Source organism: Scophthalmus maximus, chromosome 4 (genome assembly GCF_022379125.1).
Source record: "Scophthalmus maximus strain ysfricsl-2021 chromosome 4, ASM2237912v1, whole genome shotgun sequence".
NCBI lineage: Eukaryota > Metazoa > Chordata > Actinopteri > Pleuronectiformes > Scophthalmidae > Scophthalmus > Scophthalmus maximus.
Window position 1 is genome coordinate 22,567,638 of NC_061518.1, and position 19,025 is coordinate 22,586,662.

Genomic DNA, 19,025 nt, shown 5'->3' on the forward strand with positions numbered 1-19,025 from the left:
GGCAGGTCCCCTGCATCGATACTCACATAAGGAAGAAAAACCACCTGTTCTGAGGAGAACGTCCTCTGGTTGTCTTCTCATGAATCTTTAGAGTAGAGTGAACATTGACCCCTGTACATTTCTAACCCCCAAACAAATTGTATGTAATTGTTTTTGTAAGGCCACAGATAGGCTGTCTGTCTGTTGAGATTGTACTTTTACTTGTACTAAGGCCGTAATGAAATTGTCTGTGAATATCAATATGATTTACCAAATTGGTTCCACTTTCTAATCAGTCACCCTTTACATAGGTGTTATATACACTGTATCATCAGTATTATAGTATTATTATGTTATCGTTGTTATTATCAAAATGACATATTCATCCCATATATTCAATCCCACTGTAACAGAAATCTATCTTTCTCCCTGCAATGCATGCTATACTCACATCAACCTGATCAAGTACACACACACACACACACACACACACACACACACACACACACCAATTTAATCTGTCCTAATCTCTACTGCTCGACTCTTATCCAGTCATCACGTAGATAAATAACTGCTCCGTTGTTACTGCTGGACTGCTTTACTATTTTATACCGTTTTCCTATTAGTATTATTATTATTATTTTGTTGTTGTTGTTGTTGTTGTTTTTTATAATAATTATTATTGCTATAACTATCCTTTGTTCTGTCTGTAGCCTTTTTTTCTTCTGTCTCACACTTGATTGTCATATCTTTTCAACAATGAGAAATACATGAATGTATTCCATGTATGAAAGGGGTTATAAGTTTTAATAATGTCTTTAATAATGGTTAATAAATCTTGCTACTGATGCCTTTTGTGATCAGTTATGAGCCACTAATATGAAAAGATTTTGGTGTTTGCAGGTTTTGGAAAAATCCTGTGGACTCTGATGTCAGGGAATGAGGCCAAGGCATCTGGACAAGAAAACCTTTATTTACAGCTCATCAACATTTATGTCTGCAGAGTTGATGGCTTATTAGATAGTGATCATTTATAGTATAGGTACATAATGTTCTGATCAAAGACTTAAAACTGATGTAAAAAAGCCCAGTAGTTCCATACGATCTAAATCTAAATACTGAGAACAAAACACCTCGAGACACAGTATCAGTTGCTGCATGACAGGCCACAAAGGAAATAGCAAACTATTTTTATTGACATATGTTTAAATTCGGCTATTTACAATGTTCTCAACAACAAAACAAAACATTTCACAACCGTTACAGCTCAAAGAAAAATATCAATACTGTTTGTACACACAGGAATCTGGCATCTGAAACACAAGAAGCAGTCAGCGATGACGGCCACTTGCACGTGATGTCAGTTTGGCGGATGGATCAGTAGCATACTGTAAATGCACGAGTGCTGAGCTTGGTGTAGAGGCGTAAGGGAGATATATTTGAATTCAACCTGCCTCAGTAGCCATGCCTCAGGTGTGGGTTGTCGTTTTTTTTTCTGACAAATCATTATGATTGTGCACGTTTTCGATTATTTACCACAAACCACGCATCGTATACTCCACACCACTGCTGACATTGCCCTACCATAATGCCAAAGCACAAACAACACTGGATTTGCCCTTCAACAGAGACCGAGCTATGCATTTTGCCAAAACCCAAAACTTTTGCCAAGGGCCGGCTGTACAAGGGCCTGCTGTAATTGATAATTGAGGTTCTTCAACATTTTCAAGGACCCAAAGCCAGAGGCCTCCACGTGAGAAGATTTGGCACATTTTTCATTCAAATGACCCAGCAGCGAAATTAATATGTAAAATATAGCTACGGTGACATACTGGGGATCAGGAAAGCAATAATGATGCTGTTATTGTTTACTGTTAATATATCTAGTAGATCACGTTGAACAGTAAAATATATATTCATATTTTTGCTGCTTGTGCAGCTAATCAAATTTAACATGACTGTTTAACTGGTGCATCCAAGTGTGAATGATTAGGGCTGTCCAGAGCAGGACGGGACGGGGGGGTGGGGGGGGGCGGGCTGGAAGATGCCAGGGATTGTAGAGTTTCAAGGGGGACCCAAAGTTTCTAGTTACTCCACTGGAATTTTCACTTTTTGGCAAATTACTTAGTTTCACTCGGTCGACTTTGGTGACACCAGTTAAAGTTTGACACGTCGGTGATAGAAATACAAAAACAAGATCAGTGGAAATACATCGGGGAACCGTTTCATGGCGTCGGCATGGAGGTGCACTCTGCTAGATCTCATTCTGCTGGGTGAGGTCCTCTGACACGCTGTTGAACTCAGTGGCCCGAGTGCTCATGCCCAGATACTGCTTCAGGAACTCGCTGAAGCGTTTTTGGTTGTTCCACTTGCGCGCCGACTTCCGAATGCCGACGAAGCCGCCATACCTCTTCTGGTACGACTTCCCTGGAGACATCAGCTTCTTGTAGCCGTGCCTGCCTTTGACGAAGCCGCCAAACCGCTTGGAAAAGCTCAGCCCGACGTCAGCGTCCCCTTCCTCGTGCCCTCCTTCCTCCTCGTACCCATCCTCAAGGGACAGGGCGTCCTGGGAGTTGTAGGCAGCGTTCAGCGTCTGGATCCCCTTGCCACCCAGATCCCTGTCGTCCACCCTGAGAGCCTGGGTCATCCGATCGAACCTCTGCAATGCAATGGGCAGCAGCAGACCTCCCTCCACCTGCTCTTCCTCCTCCTCGGGAAACAGGGCCTCCACCTCCTCCTGAGATCTCTTTCGCGTCGTGCCGCTGAGGGAAGACACTGGTGACGACAGCGCCTTGCGGCAGAAGTCCCAGGAGAAGGCCGGGGAGATGTTGCCTTCACACTCGATGAGACACACCTGGCAGGGACAAATACGATCGTCTTCATTTCCTTTTTTGAAATCAGTCCAGGGGAGTTCATTCACGTTGCAAAACAGATTCAATGAAATATGAAATAAACACGTGAAGCTCATCTGTCATTGTGCGCAATATGAACGCTTTGAGAACTTTTTGTCAGATAAACTCACAGTTGCATCTGTAAACTGTTCCACATCGGACATATGGAGATTTCACTCGCACATTAAACTTCACGTACATGGAAAAGTGCTGGTGTAACAAATAAGTACTGCTGTCGTTTATACATTTCATCATTTACACTCTGTCGTGAGAACAGTCCGGATTGTCCACACCATAAAAATGACACAGTATTCCTCAAGTCCACTTGTGAGGGTTGTGTGAGAGGAAAGTCCTGACCTCAGTCTTAACTCATACAATACAAAAATCAATTTGACAGAAAAAAAAGACTGATTGGATTTCCAGGCCGTTTACAACCTGTATCTTTCACTGCAACAGTTCAGTGAAATCTCAATGTGTATGTGTGTGTGTGTGTGTGTGTGTGTGTGTGTGTGTGTGTGTGTGTGTGTGTGTGTGTGAGAGAGAGAGAGAGAGAGAGAGAGAGAGAGAGAGCATTAATATGGATGAAATACTGTGCTGCTTTGAGCGCCACAGTTTCCATGTAGCAGGCTTATTGTAGACACTCTGGTCCCTCATTGATTTAAGCAAAAATCTTTCAGCCAGGAAAGAGAGGGAGATTAAACAGAGGAGAAAATTAAAATAAGCAAAGGAGGTATGGATTATAAAAATGGGCGTAAGTCAGTAGAAGGCCTATGCAGCAATGTGCCTACAGGCAGTCATAACTGTACGTCTGCACGAGGCAATGAATGCCCAATTCCATAGGCTTACTTGAGGTCCGTCAAAAATGAAAAGTGCCTGACACGAGACATCGTCACTAACAGTTCAAAGTTTCACGTTTTAAGCACATATGCACTTCAGTGCGTTACTGTGTGTCCCCTGCCAAAATGTCCTAGAAGCAGAAATGCCATTAACCAGCGAGAAACAACCTGCGGGCATAAGCACTGCGAGGAGAAACACACATCTATCCCCAGGAATCGTGTAGCCACAACAAATTAAAACTCAAATGTCAAACGGGAAATTTGTTGAGTAAGAGAGAGAGACGGAGAGAGAGGGCAGGATTAACAAATAGAGGAGGGGTGAGGGGGGGCTTTCACTTATTTTATCTCCAAATTAAAAGAGCCTTGTGGACGATTGTGCTCGTACGAGTCTGTTTACTTATATGGAAGAACAGTCCAGTTTTGCACGGATGGGGCGTTTACCAACTATCAAATTAGTGCATAATTTGTCAGTGTAGTCGTTCAACATCAGACACTGTCCTGGCTCTGTACCTTGTAAGGTGTCACTAAGCCAAGGCAGCGCAGCATGAAAAATACCGGGACCATGATACCGAAGCAGCTTGATGGAATTAAGCAAAAGTGTATTTAAAATGACAGCCAAGTTCTAAATTAACTTTTTTTTTTTTATTATTCTAATAAATGGTGAAGAGCAGTATCTATAGATATCATGCCTTTATGTATCTATTGCTGTCCACCTATGTGGTGGACTGAAAGATAGGACATATGTCTGCAAACACAATGGAAATCCGTCGCCTGCCCTTTGCGTGTGTGTGCGTGCGTGCGTGCGTGCGTGCGAGCGTGTGTGTTTATATGGATTGCTCACCATGGTGTTGAAACTGAGCTGTTTGGGCAGGATGTTGCTGCAGGACAGGCAGTCTGTCTGGCAGTCGCTCTGTCCAGGATCACACAGGCAGAGCAGCAGCAGAGCCACCGCGGTCTTCATGGTCCCACCGTCTGCTGCACAACACAGGACAGGATCAAACACACACTCACCTGCCTATAATAATGCAGCGGTGTCCGACTGGGCCGTCCCAGCCTTCAATAACATGTTGAACACTGTTGCTGGCCAATGGGTCAGGCGTCAACCTAGTCAACGTTTCAACTGCTAGAACCCTGAGAACGTGAGAAAGTTTGACCTGTAGAATGCAGTAAAAGTAGCTTCTACACCTTATAGCTTCTGCTGATTCATTTTATTAGGAATGCATTTTTTTTGTAGTGAGAAGGACCTTTGTCTTTTAAAACACACAAAAAAAATATCAATGTATCCTTGTAGGGGCTTCAGTGCAGAGTCAAATTAGCATGAGTAAATCTCGGTAATAATAACTAAAAATCTTTGTCCTCAGTCACGAAAAAAAACAGGCTTGACTTGTGTTGCTCCCACACAAGACTCCCTGGTGTGTATCTGTGAGCTCGTGGCAGACTGGCAGCATGTATGAGGGAGAAGATAACCTCACAAAACCCAACTAGAAACCTCTATTGTAAGAAAAGCTATTGTAATATGCACAGCTATCAGCCAGTGCAGTGTGCAGCAGGGGGCTAACCATGACCATAGACTGTGTATAAAAATGGAACCAGGTCCGGAAAGGGAAGCCAATGCGGAAGTGCCTGAAACCGGAATTCTCTAGAATGACCAACAGAGGGCGACTCCACTGGTTATAAAAAACAAGTCCGTTTCTATAGAAGTCTATGAGAAGATGACTCTACTTTCCACTTGATCTTTAAAGTCAGTAAACATTGTCCTAAGTAGTTTATGGTCTGAATCGCTATTTTTTTTTAATTTTCTTCAATACAGCTTCATTTTTATTTTGTAGATTTAGGGTCTCATTTAGAGTAAAATAGCCATGATTGACAGCTAGTACTGTTCAATCAAAGGGTGTGGGTGGACGCATGGTGGATGAGCTCTCAGTCAGACCCACACCACGATCCTCCAAATATGGTTACTTGGTTACTCCGGTTACTATTGTTGCGAAAAACCAAGGTGGCGCTGGTCAGAAAACTAAACTCAAGGTATTCAAAACGACATTTCAGAAACCAGTGGGTGATGTCACGGTGAGTTGCCATTTGGCCTAGTACGTTACGGTTAGACAAACAACAAAGCTGAACATTTGAATCCGAATACACACATACAAGCTAATTTTGATTGTATGTACAGTGCAAAACAAAAATGGCTGGTCATAGTGTCAATACATGAGAACTAACATTTAACATTTTTTCCATTAGTTGTATGTTTGTGTCCATAATGACGGTAAAGAATCAGCAGGCCTCGATGTTTTAGGCTTCCGGCGCCAAAACAAGAGACGCATGGAGGACAATAAGAGAGCGATAAATGACAGCAGTGAGCTGAACGGGACACAAAGTAGACAGATAGATGGAGCGACGGTGAGCGAAGCGGATTTTTCAAAAGGTGTCAAAAATAGACAGAGAGTACAGGAAGAATGAAGAAAGAGGAAAACAAATTTATTTGACCTAATTGTGGGAGGAACGGCCCAGTCTGGTGAGCCTGACGTCAGGAATACAACCAGAGTTTGCATCTCATTAAACAAACTCGTTAACTCCTTTAATTGATGCCTCAATTAATGCCTCCGGCAGCAGACTGAGTCACTGTTAGTCGGTGCCAAACACACGCACACGCACAAAAGTCAGACACACAAACCCAAACACAGACACAAACACGTGCCTAACACACAAATATGCCCATTATGCAGTGCATATGTAGACGCACTCAAATACATTCATACAAGCACACTGCCTCTCTGCTCTTTCCGCTGTAGGACGCCATTATCTGCTAAACTGACGTGGCAGAAAGTCAAATGAATTTGTCGTCAATCGAACATTACGCGTGTCTCTAAAATGTGAAAATTATTCCGATTAATTAAACCTGATGAAAGTGTAATTGCACCGTTCATTCCAATCCACTACCCATAACTAACCATAAAAACAGCAGATCTGTAAAAAAAAAAAATCATACAAAACAATCAAGTCTCCTTGTGTGTAAACGATGAAAGGGCGTGTCGCGTCGTCTTGATTTCATTTTAGCAGGAAAGAGGAGGCGTTTGTCGGGGGAAGGACAGAGAAGCCGCAAAGCCATTTTAGATGGGAACGTCGTAGGAGAGCTGCGGAGGATGGGGGGACACGACGGGAAGATTTAGACAAACAGCCTGGGCGAGTTCACTTGACCCCAACTCATCTTATTCGCCACCCTCCTGTCAGTGACTCGGTGCTTCGAGAATAATAGCTGCCATTGTGCTGGCTATGCATGAAGGAGCCACATGTTTTACACCTCATTTCTCCACTGAGGTCTGGCCAGAGGGTGTATGTGTAGGTATATGTAACCAGAATTATGTAATGAGCAAAGGAAATGCGTAATACATAAACCAACGTAAACACTCACTCCCAACTTGTCAAAAAGAGTAGTAAGCTTGAATTCTGCAAGGTTGTAAGGACGCACAGCACTATACTCTGAGCTTAATGCAAACATCAGAACTTTGAACAATATTAAATGACTATGCTGACATACTGACGTTTAGAAGGTATACGTTTTTGCTGATTAAAACTAAGTAGTTGCTCATTAAAGCCCCAGTGTATAATTTTTGTCCTTTTCTGGCTGCATCTGGTGGTAAAGTTTCAACTAACTGAGCACCCGACAGGGGACACTTTACGATGGCGCATCGCTGATTCCATTAACAGTTTCCCGCAGTGCTGGAAATTCAATGCGAATGCGACGTATTCTTGACCGTTTTCTGCAACTGGATTTAATGCTGCGTTCCATTATACCTCGGAACTCGGACCACAGAGGTTGTGATTTTTCGCAGTTGAACCGGAATGCAAGACAAATCAACTTACACGGAGGTGGGGTCCCCCTAATGTAACCTTATTTAACTCATTCAAAGTTGGCGAAAAAAACATTGGTTCTTTGTTGCAGGTGAATATACATATACGAACACATAGTTATGGACAATATATTCGATTTCTGTGAATATGTTCTTCTAAATATTACACACTCTAGCTTTGACCAAAGTTTTGGAGAACCTAAAATTTAAGGATCAGAACAGTTATTCCCGATCATCCCCAAGGGGAGACAGATGCTTGCGACAAATGTAATGAGAATCTATCTAGTAGTTTCAGGAAAAGGGAGAAGAGTTAAGAGATCACCAAATTCTGAATAATCATAAACGTCTGCACGGAAATTCTGGCATTTCGTCGAATAGTCGTTGAGATATTTCAGTCTGGACCTGAAGTGATGACCCAACTAACCAGCAGACCAATGTTGTCTTTGTCCCCTAGAGCCATGACACTGGAATTTCTATACAAAGAAATAGGTTTTAAAGCTACTTGATAAGTGCTGCATTTGATGTTTAGGGCTGCACAATTCTCCACCCCAAATGAGACTGATATTTACAGTAATCTTTATCTGGTCAAACTTAACATAATCAAAGATAAACATAGCCAGAGAACTCATTTTGATAGCAACATGTGCAACGAGCAGTCGCAACCATTCCTAACTCTTTCTAGGTGAAAACAAGAAACGATGAAAGCCTGACTTCCTAACCAGACAGACATACATGTCACTCAGAATACTATAGATACAGTATGTGTGTGTACACCCGTATTTTCACACACAAATACCCATTCAATATAGTCTTTATCTGTCTGTCCCTTTTGTCTTACAGTATTGTATGTCGATGGACGCTTGATAAAAATGAGCAGGACTTCTCAATGTTTTTTTGTTTTTTTTTCAATAATCCTTTACTGACATCTGCCGGGTTCTCCTGAGAACCTTTAAAACCTAATTACTTTGCTTTTAATTAACTGATTAACCGTGAAATAAACCAGTTAATTAAGTCATTACTGTCTCCGTGCTGTGCTGAGGTGCTGCTGATGGCGTTTTTTACGGGCTGGTAGACGATGACGAGGACCACCTTTCTGATGAAAGGAAAAATGTGAAATGTGCGTGTCCATAGAGCTAGGGTACTTCTGCAAAAGCAAAGAAAATGGCACATCTCATTGAGGATCAACCTGTTGTGAATGCACGAAGCAAATCATCCAATCAAAGACGCAAGGAGCAGTGAACACCAAAAGTGTTCTGCAAAACATGACCCGTACTTCGATATAGAAGCGGACATCAGCAGAATTGCCCTCGAAAAGTATTTATATTTACAAGCATTCTCAGAAAGCTCTGCCCAGTTAAGTGGAAAATGTCTTCGACATCACCACCATCTCCACGCCTAAAAAGTTTTGTCATCCATTAATAAGTACATTTAAAGTTAACAAAATATTCAGGTGTTAGTTCCCCTCCGATTCCCAGTGTCCTCATCCAACAGCAACCCACTCTGAGCAGAAAAGTCTTACACCATGTTATCAACTCCCTCCACCGTCATTTCTCTCCATTACTGTCCGTTTCTCATCAAGAACAGGAAGCATGAAATAAATTACTCCCAGGCGAAGAGCGACTTAAAGCCGGATTATGCGTGCATGGTTGAACAGAGGAGCAGTGTGTCTCCGTCCCGGGCTTCGTCTTGATTCCTAAAAGCCCAACTGCAGATTATTACGTCACTTGAATTTAATAAAAACACAATATCATCCAATTCACATCAGTGCACCGTGTACTTTTCTAACTTGCTGGAAAGTGGACACATGGTGATGGTGCAAAAATGCAAAAAAAAAAAAACAGCAAGACAGTAGAAATTGCCTTTTTTGAATGGATTTTTTGTTTTTAATACAGTGATGTTCAATTGCCTGGTGATCATGGAGAAAATACAAAAACAAGCTTTTATAGGATATTTTCAAGTACTAACACATATGAACTAAATAACTAACCATGCCTTTATGTATAACAAATTTAAACACAGATATTTAAGAACAATAACTTTAAACCCCTTGAGGGAGCGAGGAGAATAACTTGAGTGTGTTCATGGCATTGGCTTTGTTAGTTGATGGGTTGATGAGAGTTTGACGGGTAATTAAATGTTATTTAGTCTTCTGCCTGAAAGCCAGATGGCCGACTACATAATCTGTCAGAAGAGTCACTTTGACTGACAACTTGTCCCGGGCACAGTCAAAATACACTTTGCTCTTTGTTTTAATATTGATAGCTAATTGTGGGGGGGGGGGGTCATTGATTTGACACATTTCAGGACACTTAATCTTTTCCACAAATCAGTTTGATAAAAAAAAAAGAGTCAAACGTACATATTAATCGTCCCCGTCACTACCTACGTACATTAACTACCTACTGACTGATCTGTCGTGTCCCCTCCCCTCACCCACTCAAGTTCTTTCACTGCCCGGCTCTCTGTTCTTTCACTATCTCACGCTCATCCTTTGTCTCTCACGCACACAGCAAAGACATCAAACGTGACAAAACTACCGCTGGCATAGAAGATAGAAGGCTTAGTTGAAGGAAGGCCCTACTATTTGTGTCAACAACAAAAAAAAAGTTTGTGTCTACATTTTGTATCAAGATGTTAACAAACTCAGGAAAAAGCTTAAGGTGCTAGGTCCTACATTAAACAATTTCCCATTGATATGCAGAACATTTAAGAGATTTATTCAACAGTTGGCCTTAGTGGTCATCACTTCATCCATCCAACAATTTGACAGTAAATATATTGCAAGGGTTTGTTGGAAGGAAGTATAAAAAATAAATATATGTCCAGGCAGTAACGGTGCATTTGCTCCCCTATTAGCCAAAGACATTAACTTCTTGTGATCTAACCTTTTGTCTCCTGGTCACAAGGTCTTGTCAGCTCACAAGTGTGTCCACAGATGTGGGCGTTTTTACACAGCTCGGGCAAGAGGAAACCTTCAGAGGAAACCTTTAGTGCTTTTACAAGCTGTTCCCTGTCAGTCAGAAAGTGTGTGTGTGTGCGTAGGTGTGTGTTTGTGTGTGACACGACGGTAGATTATATGTTGAAGCTATTACAGACACACTAAACTAAATCAATTTCCCTCCCCGATGCATCTGATAACCTAAGGTCAATTAACGGTCGGGAGGTGTGCGCCCACACACTTACGCAGGCATGCCAGATCCATTCCGTCTTCATCTCAAATCGATTTTTTTGTTTGTTGAGGTTTTGTGTATTTGTTTTTCCCTTTGTCTTTCTACTTTATGAATTATTACTATGTCGTTAAACAAAATGAAACGAGCATTTTTTTCAAACTCGCAGCACAGGTGGTGTGTGACTGGTTCACTGACACAAACACATGGGAAGGAACCATCAATCGTGATATTTGTTACACCGGGGCCTTTTCTTCTATGACAGGTGAAAATGAAATAAAAATGTGTCCAATCACAGACTCATTGAATTTGCCCAGAGGAATCCGAGAGGCGCTCTCATCCTCCGGACCTCTGTGAGCTTGAGGACTCAAAAGTCGGCCTCTGAGATGATCGCATGACATGCAGGATCACAGTGACATGGCACAGACTTGTAAAATGGGGTACCATTGTCTTAAAATACTTGTGTCAGGTGCTCACTTGACGCCACAGTTTGAGTGCAAAAATCTTCTTCTTGTTGTGTGTCCAATATGTCCTAAGTCACTGAAAGTCCATCAAAGCCTTAGTAGTTCAGGACATCATATTGGTAACCATCAGTGTGTGTAAGAAGAAGAAAAAATTAATATTGTGTTACTCAACAGCATATCTAGCACTTCTAATTACACACATTTAATACGTGTGACATGGTGTTTTACAGGCATTTTAACATTAACAATAATAATAACAATGACTCAATCGCTTTGCCATTTACTGTATGTGTGGGAGAAATAAGATTTCTGTGAGGTCAAAAATTGCCTATTAGCTTAAACATCACGCTCTACTAATAAGCGTCAAGCACCATTTTACTTTTCTTAAATCCAGAAATCGATAGGGGTTGTTCCCAGATGGTTCACTGTGCAGCGGAAGGGCGGCCACCGTTAAATACATTTTCCACATCTGATGACTTCAAGAAAGTGTTATAGTCGCATGCTATGATCGTCGTCTGCATGGTGTTTGTACACAGTGACTGACTCTGATTTGAGACAGAACTGGTCAGCGACGGTGCTGTCGCACAATCATATCCTCTAATCCAATAGCTGGATACTTGTAAAGCAGGCACTGATTTACAAAATGGCACCCAGTCTTTTGATTGAAAGTTGCTCACCAAGCACATTTGCCCAAAAAAAAGGATTTCTGTCTTCCTGGTTCACTTCTTGGAGTTGTGCCTCCCACTGGACATTTTGCACTTAGTTGGTGGCTCTTTTCAAGTTGGAGAAATTTTGGATGTCAGAAGTTGTGGATGACTCGGACTAAAGATATAGTGTCTCTTCCTTGGAGCCCGTGTGCCTGTCCCTCAGACTGGGATGTCTCACACACAGGCCACGGGAGGGTTTTTACAAACAATGATTCTCCTGGGTTTCAAATGCCACGGTGAGAGAAAAAACATTAATTATGCATCTTTTATGAGGGCCACATGCAGTTTATGTATGGGTAAAATGCTTTGTGGGCATTGGAGTGACAACTGACCACAAATGATACATTGTATCCAATGCTTCGGTCCCTATAGAAGTCACAGAGCCTGAGGAAGGGTTGTGTCCTTTCTGCTTCGATAGTATATCACAGATAGATAGATAGTGCTATACCACAGAACAGCTGTGTAGTCATCAACAGAATAAGAAAGTCCATATCGATTATCGCATTATAAACGAGTGCAGCATTTGGCGGGAGTCAGGTCTCCTTTTTGATGCGGAAAAAAACAGAGGGAAAGAGGAACACACTGGAGGCTGGAGGGCGACCTGAGAAAAGCCTCTGCGAAAATCCTCCCTGCACAAAAGGATGGACAGGGACCCCGTCGTGTTCACAACATTGTATGTCTGGATTAACTCCACACGTTCGCAGTTAAGTCAGTGCAGCCACCAGAGATGTACACGCCGGTACCATATTGTATGGCCAGCGACCTGGTGCCCCCCCCCCCTCATCCTCTCTTTATTTTCCCCGTCCTGCCTTTGAATGGTTTCTCGCGGTCAGGGGAGTTTATCCGTAAGGCTAATGAAGTGTGTGTGCGCTGATGCCAAAGGGGGAGAGGAGATGGCTCGAAGAGGATGCTCACGCCAGGAGGCCCATGAGCCACGGACGGAGGAAAAAGGCACTGCAACTCAGTAAAATGTTCTGAATGATTGGTGCTTCAGTGAATTTCTTTTAAGCTGAAGGTTAAATGAATTTTCTTTTGATAAAGTTTGGGTTTCTCGTTTTTTTTTTTAGTTTTTTTTTTAGTTTTTTCCTTTTTAACAGAAAATTAAAAATATCAGAAACTGCCATCGCTGTTGGATGACAGTGATTTCTGACCAATACCACTTGTGATTTGGGGTTAAACCTCAGGTAAAGGAGCATTCAGCTACTTCCTTTGTGTAGGTGGACATCATTTTGTTGGGGTATTTAAAGTCTGGGGGGGAAATGGAAGTGTTTTCTCAAAGCATGACTTGTCATTACTTATTGAGGTTTGACTGCGAAGTACAAGTGAGGCCTTGCCATTAGTCTGTGATTGCCTTGCACCAAAAGGTTCACGAAGGGTGTGTGAGATATTTCAAACATCTTCTGTTTGAACTTCTACTCCAATAGGTGTTCCTCTGAAGGTTCCCTTTGGCTGGAGATGTGTCAACACGCCCACTCTGTGGACACGTGTGTGAACATCTGTAATGTCTGACCACCAGACAAACAGCTAGATCATGAGAAGTGATGTCTTTGCCTTTGTCCGTTACTGCCTGGGCATGTGTTTATTTTTATACTTCCTTCCAATTCTCTTCCCCCTCTCTCTCAAAGTTGCGCATGTCTCCTCCTCTGTGTTGGTCCAGTTGTCCAAAGCAACTCTATTTAAATCTCCCACAGAACATCAACATTCATCACCAGCGGCTGTTGTGTTTCCAGTGTCATTTTACAATGCAGTTAAGGATATGACACAATTCTATCTGGTGTCTTCATTCAGTTTTCAAATATTCATTTTAACTATAAAGATACTGTATCCATACATAATTAGGCTGTAGTTTAATTACGCCTGCTTTTATACGCAGACATGAAGACATTCTCTCACCCAGACAATGCAGAAGAGACAGAACATAGTACAAACATTTTCAGACGCTAATCACAGGTAAAATTCACAGCAAGCCCAAATGCTTTGAGTATTTTTGCCCTGAGGAACGAGAGAGGGGCCTCTAGATTTCGGTCAGATGCGGTAACTGAGCGTGACCAGCAGTTCTACATCCGCCTCTCCATGACGATGTGCAGGAGGCTTTCGTCACGCTCATATGCTCGAATTAGATAACGGAACCTTTATCATAAGTCATCATCGGCAATTGTTGAGACTTTTTTTGTCCACTCATGAACTGTGCCTGCGTTTCAGCAGATTCCTTCCAAGGTCAAATGAAAAGTGAGCCCCGAGCTAAACAAAAACACTCTGTTAATTATTCAGTGTGAATAAATAAATTAAAAGGGCACAATCAACCCTCAAGTTCATTATTGACTTCGTACATTTAGGGCTTAAAAAAACATGTATCTCTTTATAATGAGTTTTACATAAAGATGCCCGAAGGCATAATGACAATAATGTTCGCAGAACTTCCACAGAAGCAGGCTGCAACACCATTAATACCACCACCACTATACTACTACTACTACTACTACTACTACTACTGCTACTACTACTACTATTGCATTATAATGCTATATATTTTATCTAAACTAAATATGAAATAGAAAATGTTTTGATTATTTTTCAAATTGGGATTGAATGAACTTGATAAAAGATCTGATTGGAATCATATACATTCAGTCAGTTCTATAGTCTATAACAGCCTCTGATAGGTCCGTATGGTTCATGCTCATAAAGAGAGAGATCCACAGCAAAATCATTGGCCAGATGTGGCCAGATGCTTTATATGTGGTCAATAAAATCCATTGACAGGGCTGTCTTTGTTCAGGCCGTCCTATTTCAGTCCGTGAAGTTCTGAATGTCAAGACCCGAGTAACAAATTCAAATTAAATTGATATCAAGCAGAAATAAGAAGCCACTGCTTATAAAAACAAAAGCATCAAAATATTGACTTGGTTATTTTTTCAGGGGAATACAAAGACTGGAAATCTAAAAATCTAAAAATAGTCCCGTGATGAATTGAGCTTGGGAAAAATCGGACCCTGATTAACGTGTGGGCACTAACCTGAATTACCTCTGAGTACTCCGTCTTGAGCTACAGTGTAAACACAAACGGACTCCCCCCCCTCCATTCATGAAACCCACCGGAGCGCAGCAGCGAATCGTGGCCTGATTCATGACCAAAATCATGGCCCCAGCGATTTATGACCTTTCCCTCTTTACTCAACACCAGCACGGTGACATCACAAACAGCATGTGTCATCCACAGACGGAGCTTCCTCACCTCGTGCTCCCTGTTGTTGCACTCAAACGCACATTTTTAACCTTGGGCATTTTAGGACGCAATGGTCGGCCGTTGCTCCTTCAGATGCGTGGAGCACAAAGGTCAGGACCCTCTGACGATTAGTGACAATAGCTGCAGTAATTATCCTACAGCAGCTGTGGATGATGGAGCGATGGAGACAAAGACTGATCCGGGATAGGAAAGCGTTGCTATTAACAGGCCTGATAAAATGCTGACAAACACGTCTCGCCTTTTTCATCCCTTGTGCCCCCGAATGTTTTTGTCAAATTTAGATTTAAGCGAATTCACATTTAAGAAGCATTTATTGTCATTCATTGGGCTCTGTAATTTCAACTGCCATTGCTACATCACCAACATTAGATGCAGCTGCAGAGGAGGCAAAGGGATATGAAACTCTATTCCGCTTTACTGAGAGGGAGACGGCCGCAGGTCCTTTTAGGTCTGACTTTCCTGACCGCGAATGTGGTACCAATGTGACAAAATGTCAGTCATCACTTATGTGACGAAAGTGCAAAAGGTTCTGTATCAAAGGTCAGAGGTCAAGCCATTTCTCTTCCCACTCCTCCTCCAGCCTCCCCCAGGTTCTTCTTACCTGTGTTGGCGAGAGAATACGGGTGCCTACGGGAGTCCCTCGGGTGCGGGTTCAGGATCGTCAGTGTATGTTTCCCTCTCTCGGTCTGAGCGTGGTTTTCCTGGCTACGTGGAGGCTGGAGTCGGCTGCTCTTATAGGGTCCCACCCCTCCCCTTCAACCTTCTCCTCCGGTCTCTCTCTCTTTCTCTCTCTCTCTCTCTCTCTCTCTCAAAACTCCTTCTTTCACTACAGAGAGAAAGAGAGGGAGGGAGGGAGGGACTGAAATCAGGGAGGAGAAAGGAGATCGGAGAGAGCAGGGATGGGGAGTGGGGAGGAAGGTGGGAGAGGGAGGGCGGCGAGGAGGAGAGAAAGGAAGGAGTTAGTATCGGAACCAAAGTAAATAGCAAGAGGAGAGAGGAGGAAGAGACGGAAAGGGTAAAGAAGTAGGAGACAAACAATTAAGACAGACAGGGAGGAGGGAGGACAGAGAAGAGAGGGGGAGGAAAGAGAGAGGACAGAGATGGAGAGGTGAAAAAACAAAAGTGGAGGAAGAAGAAGATGAGAGGAAGGAGGGAGTACCCATCTATCTCTGCGGGTGTTATGCTTTGCAACGAGATATTTTGATTTTCCACTATTTCATGTTGATGAAAACAACATTAACAACACAAAGCACAAATCAAATCCGAAAAACAGCCACATTGCTCTAATCAATGATTTGTGTTTGATGTGATTAGAAAAAGCAACAAAAAAAGATCTACGAAACTATGAATATGCAAATATTTTTCAGTTGAAAAGTTTTACGACTCTGGGTCTCAGTCTATGTGAGGCTTCAAGTTTCTCAGGAGCACATTGTGATGTCACAAAAAACGTGTCTGATTGACACGTCTTAAGCTGGTGAACAAACACAATATCAATATCCAACCTGACTCATATTTGCCACACTCAGGCTCTTACTGTGAAATCAATTAAAAAACTGAATTAAAATGAGAAAAGATTCTATTTTTTTATTCTATGACCCTTTATGTTATTTTAACTATACTGTTACCTCTCGATAAACACAAAAAGATGCCATATTTAACTTTGAGGATAGTTTGGGGAGAGTTTTTATGACGTGTTGCTGCCACTCCTCAACCACACCATGAGAGTGACTGTCAGACGTCCTCCAACCTCTCGTCTTCCCAGTGGCAGGACCGCATTGCTGTCATTCTGCTCCCAAACCAAAATCAAAGCTGGAAGCAAAAAGAATGGCACCAACTTTGTGTTCTACAGTTTCTTTTTCATGAGACAGTCCGGTATTCATTATAAGGGCGGGCTCTGATTGGGGTTACTTCACTTTAGCCTTGAAAGCATACGGATGCAACATGAACACACGTTACCCTCATGTAAAAAAAACCAAAAAGGTTTGCAGATCCTTTAAAAGTCTGTTGATCTTTATTTTTTTTTTGAGGTCATAAAAGATTTAAAGGAGAGGCACATTATTCTCCCAAAGCAAATCGGAAGAAATGGCCAAACAGCCACACACACACACTTTCACTAATCAGTATCTTCATGAATATATTTCAAAGCTATGAGGAAATTGATTTACCGCGCAATGAATGAACCGCACTGACGCGATTATTCTGTATATTGTTACAGTTGTGTTCCTTCTCTTTGTCCCTGTCCCTCTCCGGTCTTCCTTGTAGCTCCACCCCGATGCTACCCAGTCAGCATCCGCTGACATGCAAGTCTGATAGTTAAGCCAGGACGAGTTTCATAGAAAAAAACCTAAAAACCTAAAACAGATAGTGGGTACATGGGATCAACTATTGGGACTGGTTCTTGCAAATGTCATAATGACTAAATTGGAACGGACGAGAATCACAAGATGTTCAAAAGGATGGTGTTCTCTGTCCTGGCTGAATATTCAGACCTTTTCAGAGTCTGGAGCTGTCTGAATGCATGTCACCAACAGCTGAAGTTAGAGGAGAGGGTTCGACCTTAAAATGGGGTTTTCCAGAGGTCATTCCTCATGAGGATTCGTGTCAACCTGATGATCTGGAGTATTTCCTGTGCATGTTTGATGTTTGATTTCCTCAAGCCAACAGAGGCTGTGTGAGATGGGATCTAAAAACCGAAGCAGGTTTGCCTCGTCAGTCTACTTGCACACACACACGCACACACACACACACACACACAAACACACGCACACATGCACACACACACGCACACACACACACACACACACACACACACACACACCCACATGCACGTTGTAATGGAAAAGGCCAACATTTTTGTCTTTAAAGGAATAATCCCACATTTTGACATCACTGCTGCACACAAGCAGCAGCCAGGAGGTGGTGAGCTTAGCACAAAAAGCGGAAATGGGGACACTTGCTTGCCCACTTCGGTCCAAATGTAAGCAGTCGGCAAACCAGCACCTCCAGAGCTCAGTTTATTATATCTTTAATCCATACAACAACCAATGTGGAAAAAAAAGTTAAGTCAAGTCTCGTCGTGGATGCAAAGTCGCCAGGCAACCATCGGAGACTCCGGAACATCACTGCTTAGGAAAAAGTCAGGTGTGTCACCCCCCTGACATATAGTATGAACCTTGAACAGAGCCAGGTTTTCCCCACCTGCCACCAGGTGTTTGTGCTAAGTCTCCTGTCTCCAATTTCACATTTAACAATATTATATAGTATAATGAGTGTGTTTCCAAAGATGTTGAACTATGTCCTTATTCACAGCAGCTTGTATATTATGAGGCAGTGTTTTTTTTCGTTATGCGTGGTCAAAAATGTTGCCTCTCCGCCCTCCAATCACAGAACCTTTGTTGCGACAGAGTGGCGGTTGCAGCCGTAAAAGACAGCCCTCTGGAGGTCAATACGCCATTACCGTGTTTGTCTCATCTGGTCAGCGGTTCATTAGCAGATAACCATCAGAGGACAGATGGCGGCCTGCTCAGGTAATCCTAAGGACCGTCCTACAGTCGAGACTCGTCAGGTCCACTGCCCGCTCATCCAACACTTTCTGTCCAGTCCAGTGTCCACACAGCATCTCGTTTCCCCCGTGCACCTCAAAAAAGGCTGTCTCTCATCGGTCGACGTTCATGCAGGGCGAACGTACGATTTGTGATCGCCTAACAATTTCTTTGGTTTAGTTTGAGGACATTACCAGAGAGAATTAAATAATTCAACTTGATTTAACTCTGCCCAAATGAGCTCAGATCAAATAATTAACTCACACACAAATGAAATTAACCAAGCGCAAATATTACATTGCGATAAGAGCAGAGGCAGAGCCGCCCGATGCATATCTCCTTCA

The 19,025-nt window shown here is 42.5% G+C and overlaps 1 protein-coding gene across 2 annotated transcripts; it reads right to left on the bottom strand.

Annotated features, from left to right (window-relative positions):
• Window positions 1-931: 931 nt before the first annotated feature.
• On the bottom strand, window positions 932-15,886 carry pnoca (prepronociceptin a). 2 transcript variants are annotated; one of them, XM_035629404.2, is made up of 3 exons: window positions 15,741-15,886; window positions 4,548-4,681; window positions 932-2,833 (listed from the first exon to the last, which is right to left on the bottom strand). In XM_035629404.2, the coding sequence occupies exons 2-3, from the start codon at window positions 4,665-4,667 to the stop codon at window positions 2,234-2,236; spliced, it is 720 nt and encodes a 239-aa protein (XP_035485297.1). In that variant the 5' UTR covers window positions 4,668-4,681; window positions 15,741-15,886; the 3' UTR covers window positions 932-2,233. The 2 variants fall into 2 exon arrangements, with proteins under 2 accessions (XP_035485297.1, XP_035485298.1); XM_035629405.2 differs by having other exon boundaries at window positions 4,548-4,678; window positions 15,741-15,866.
• Window positions 15,887-19,025: the final 3,139 nt, after the last annotated feature.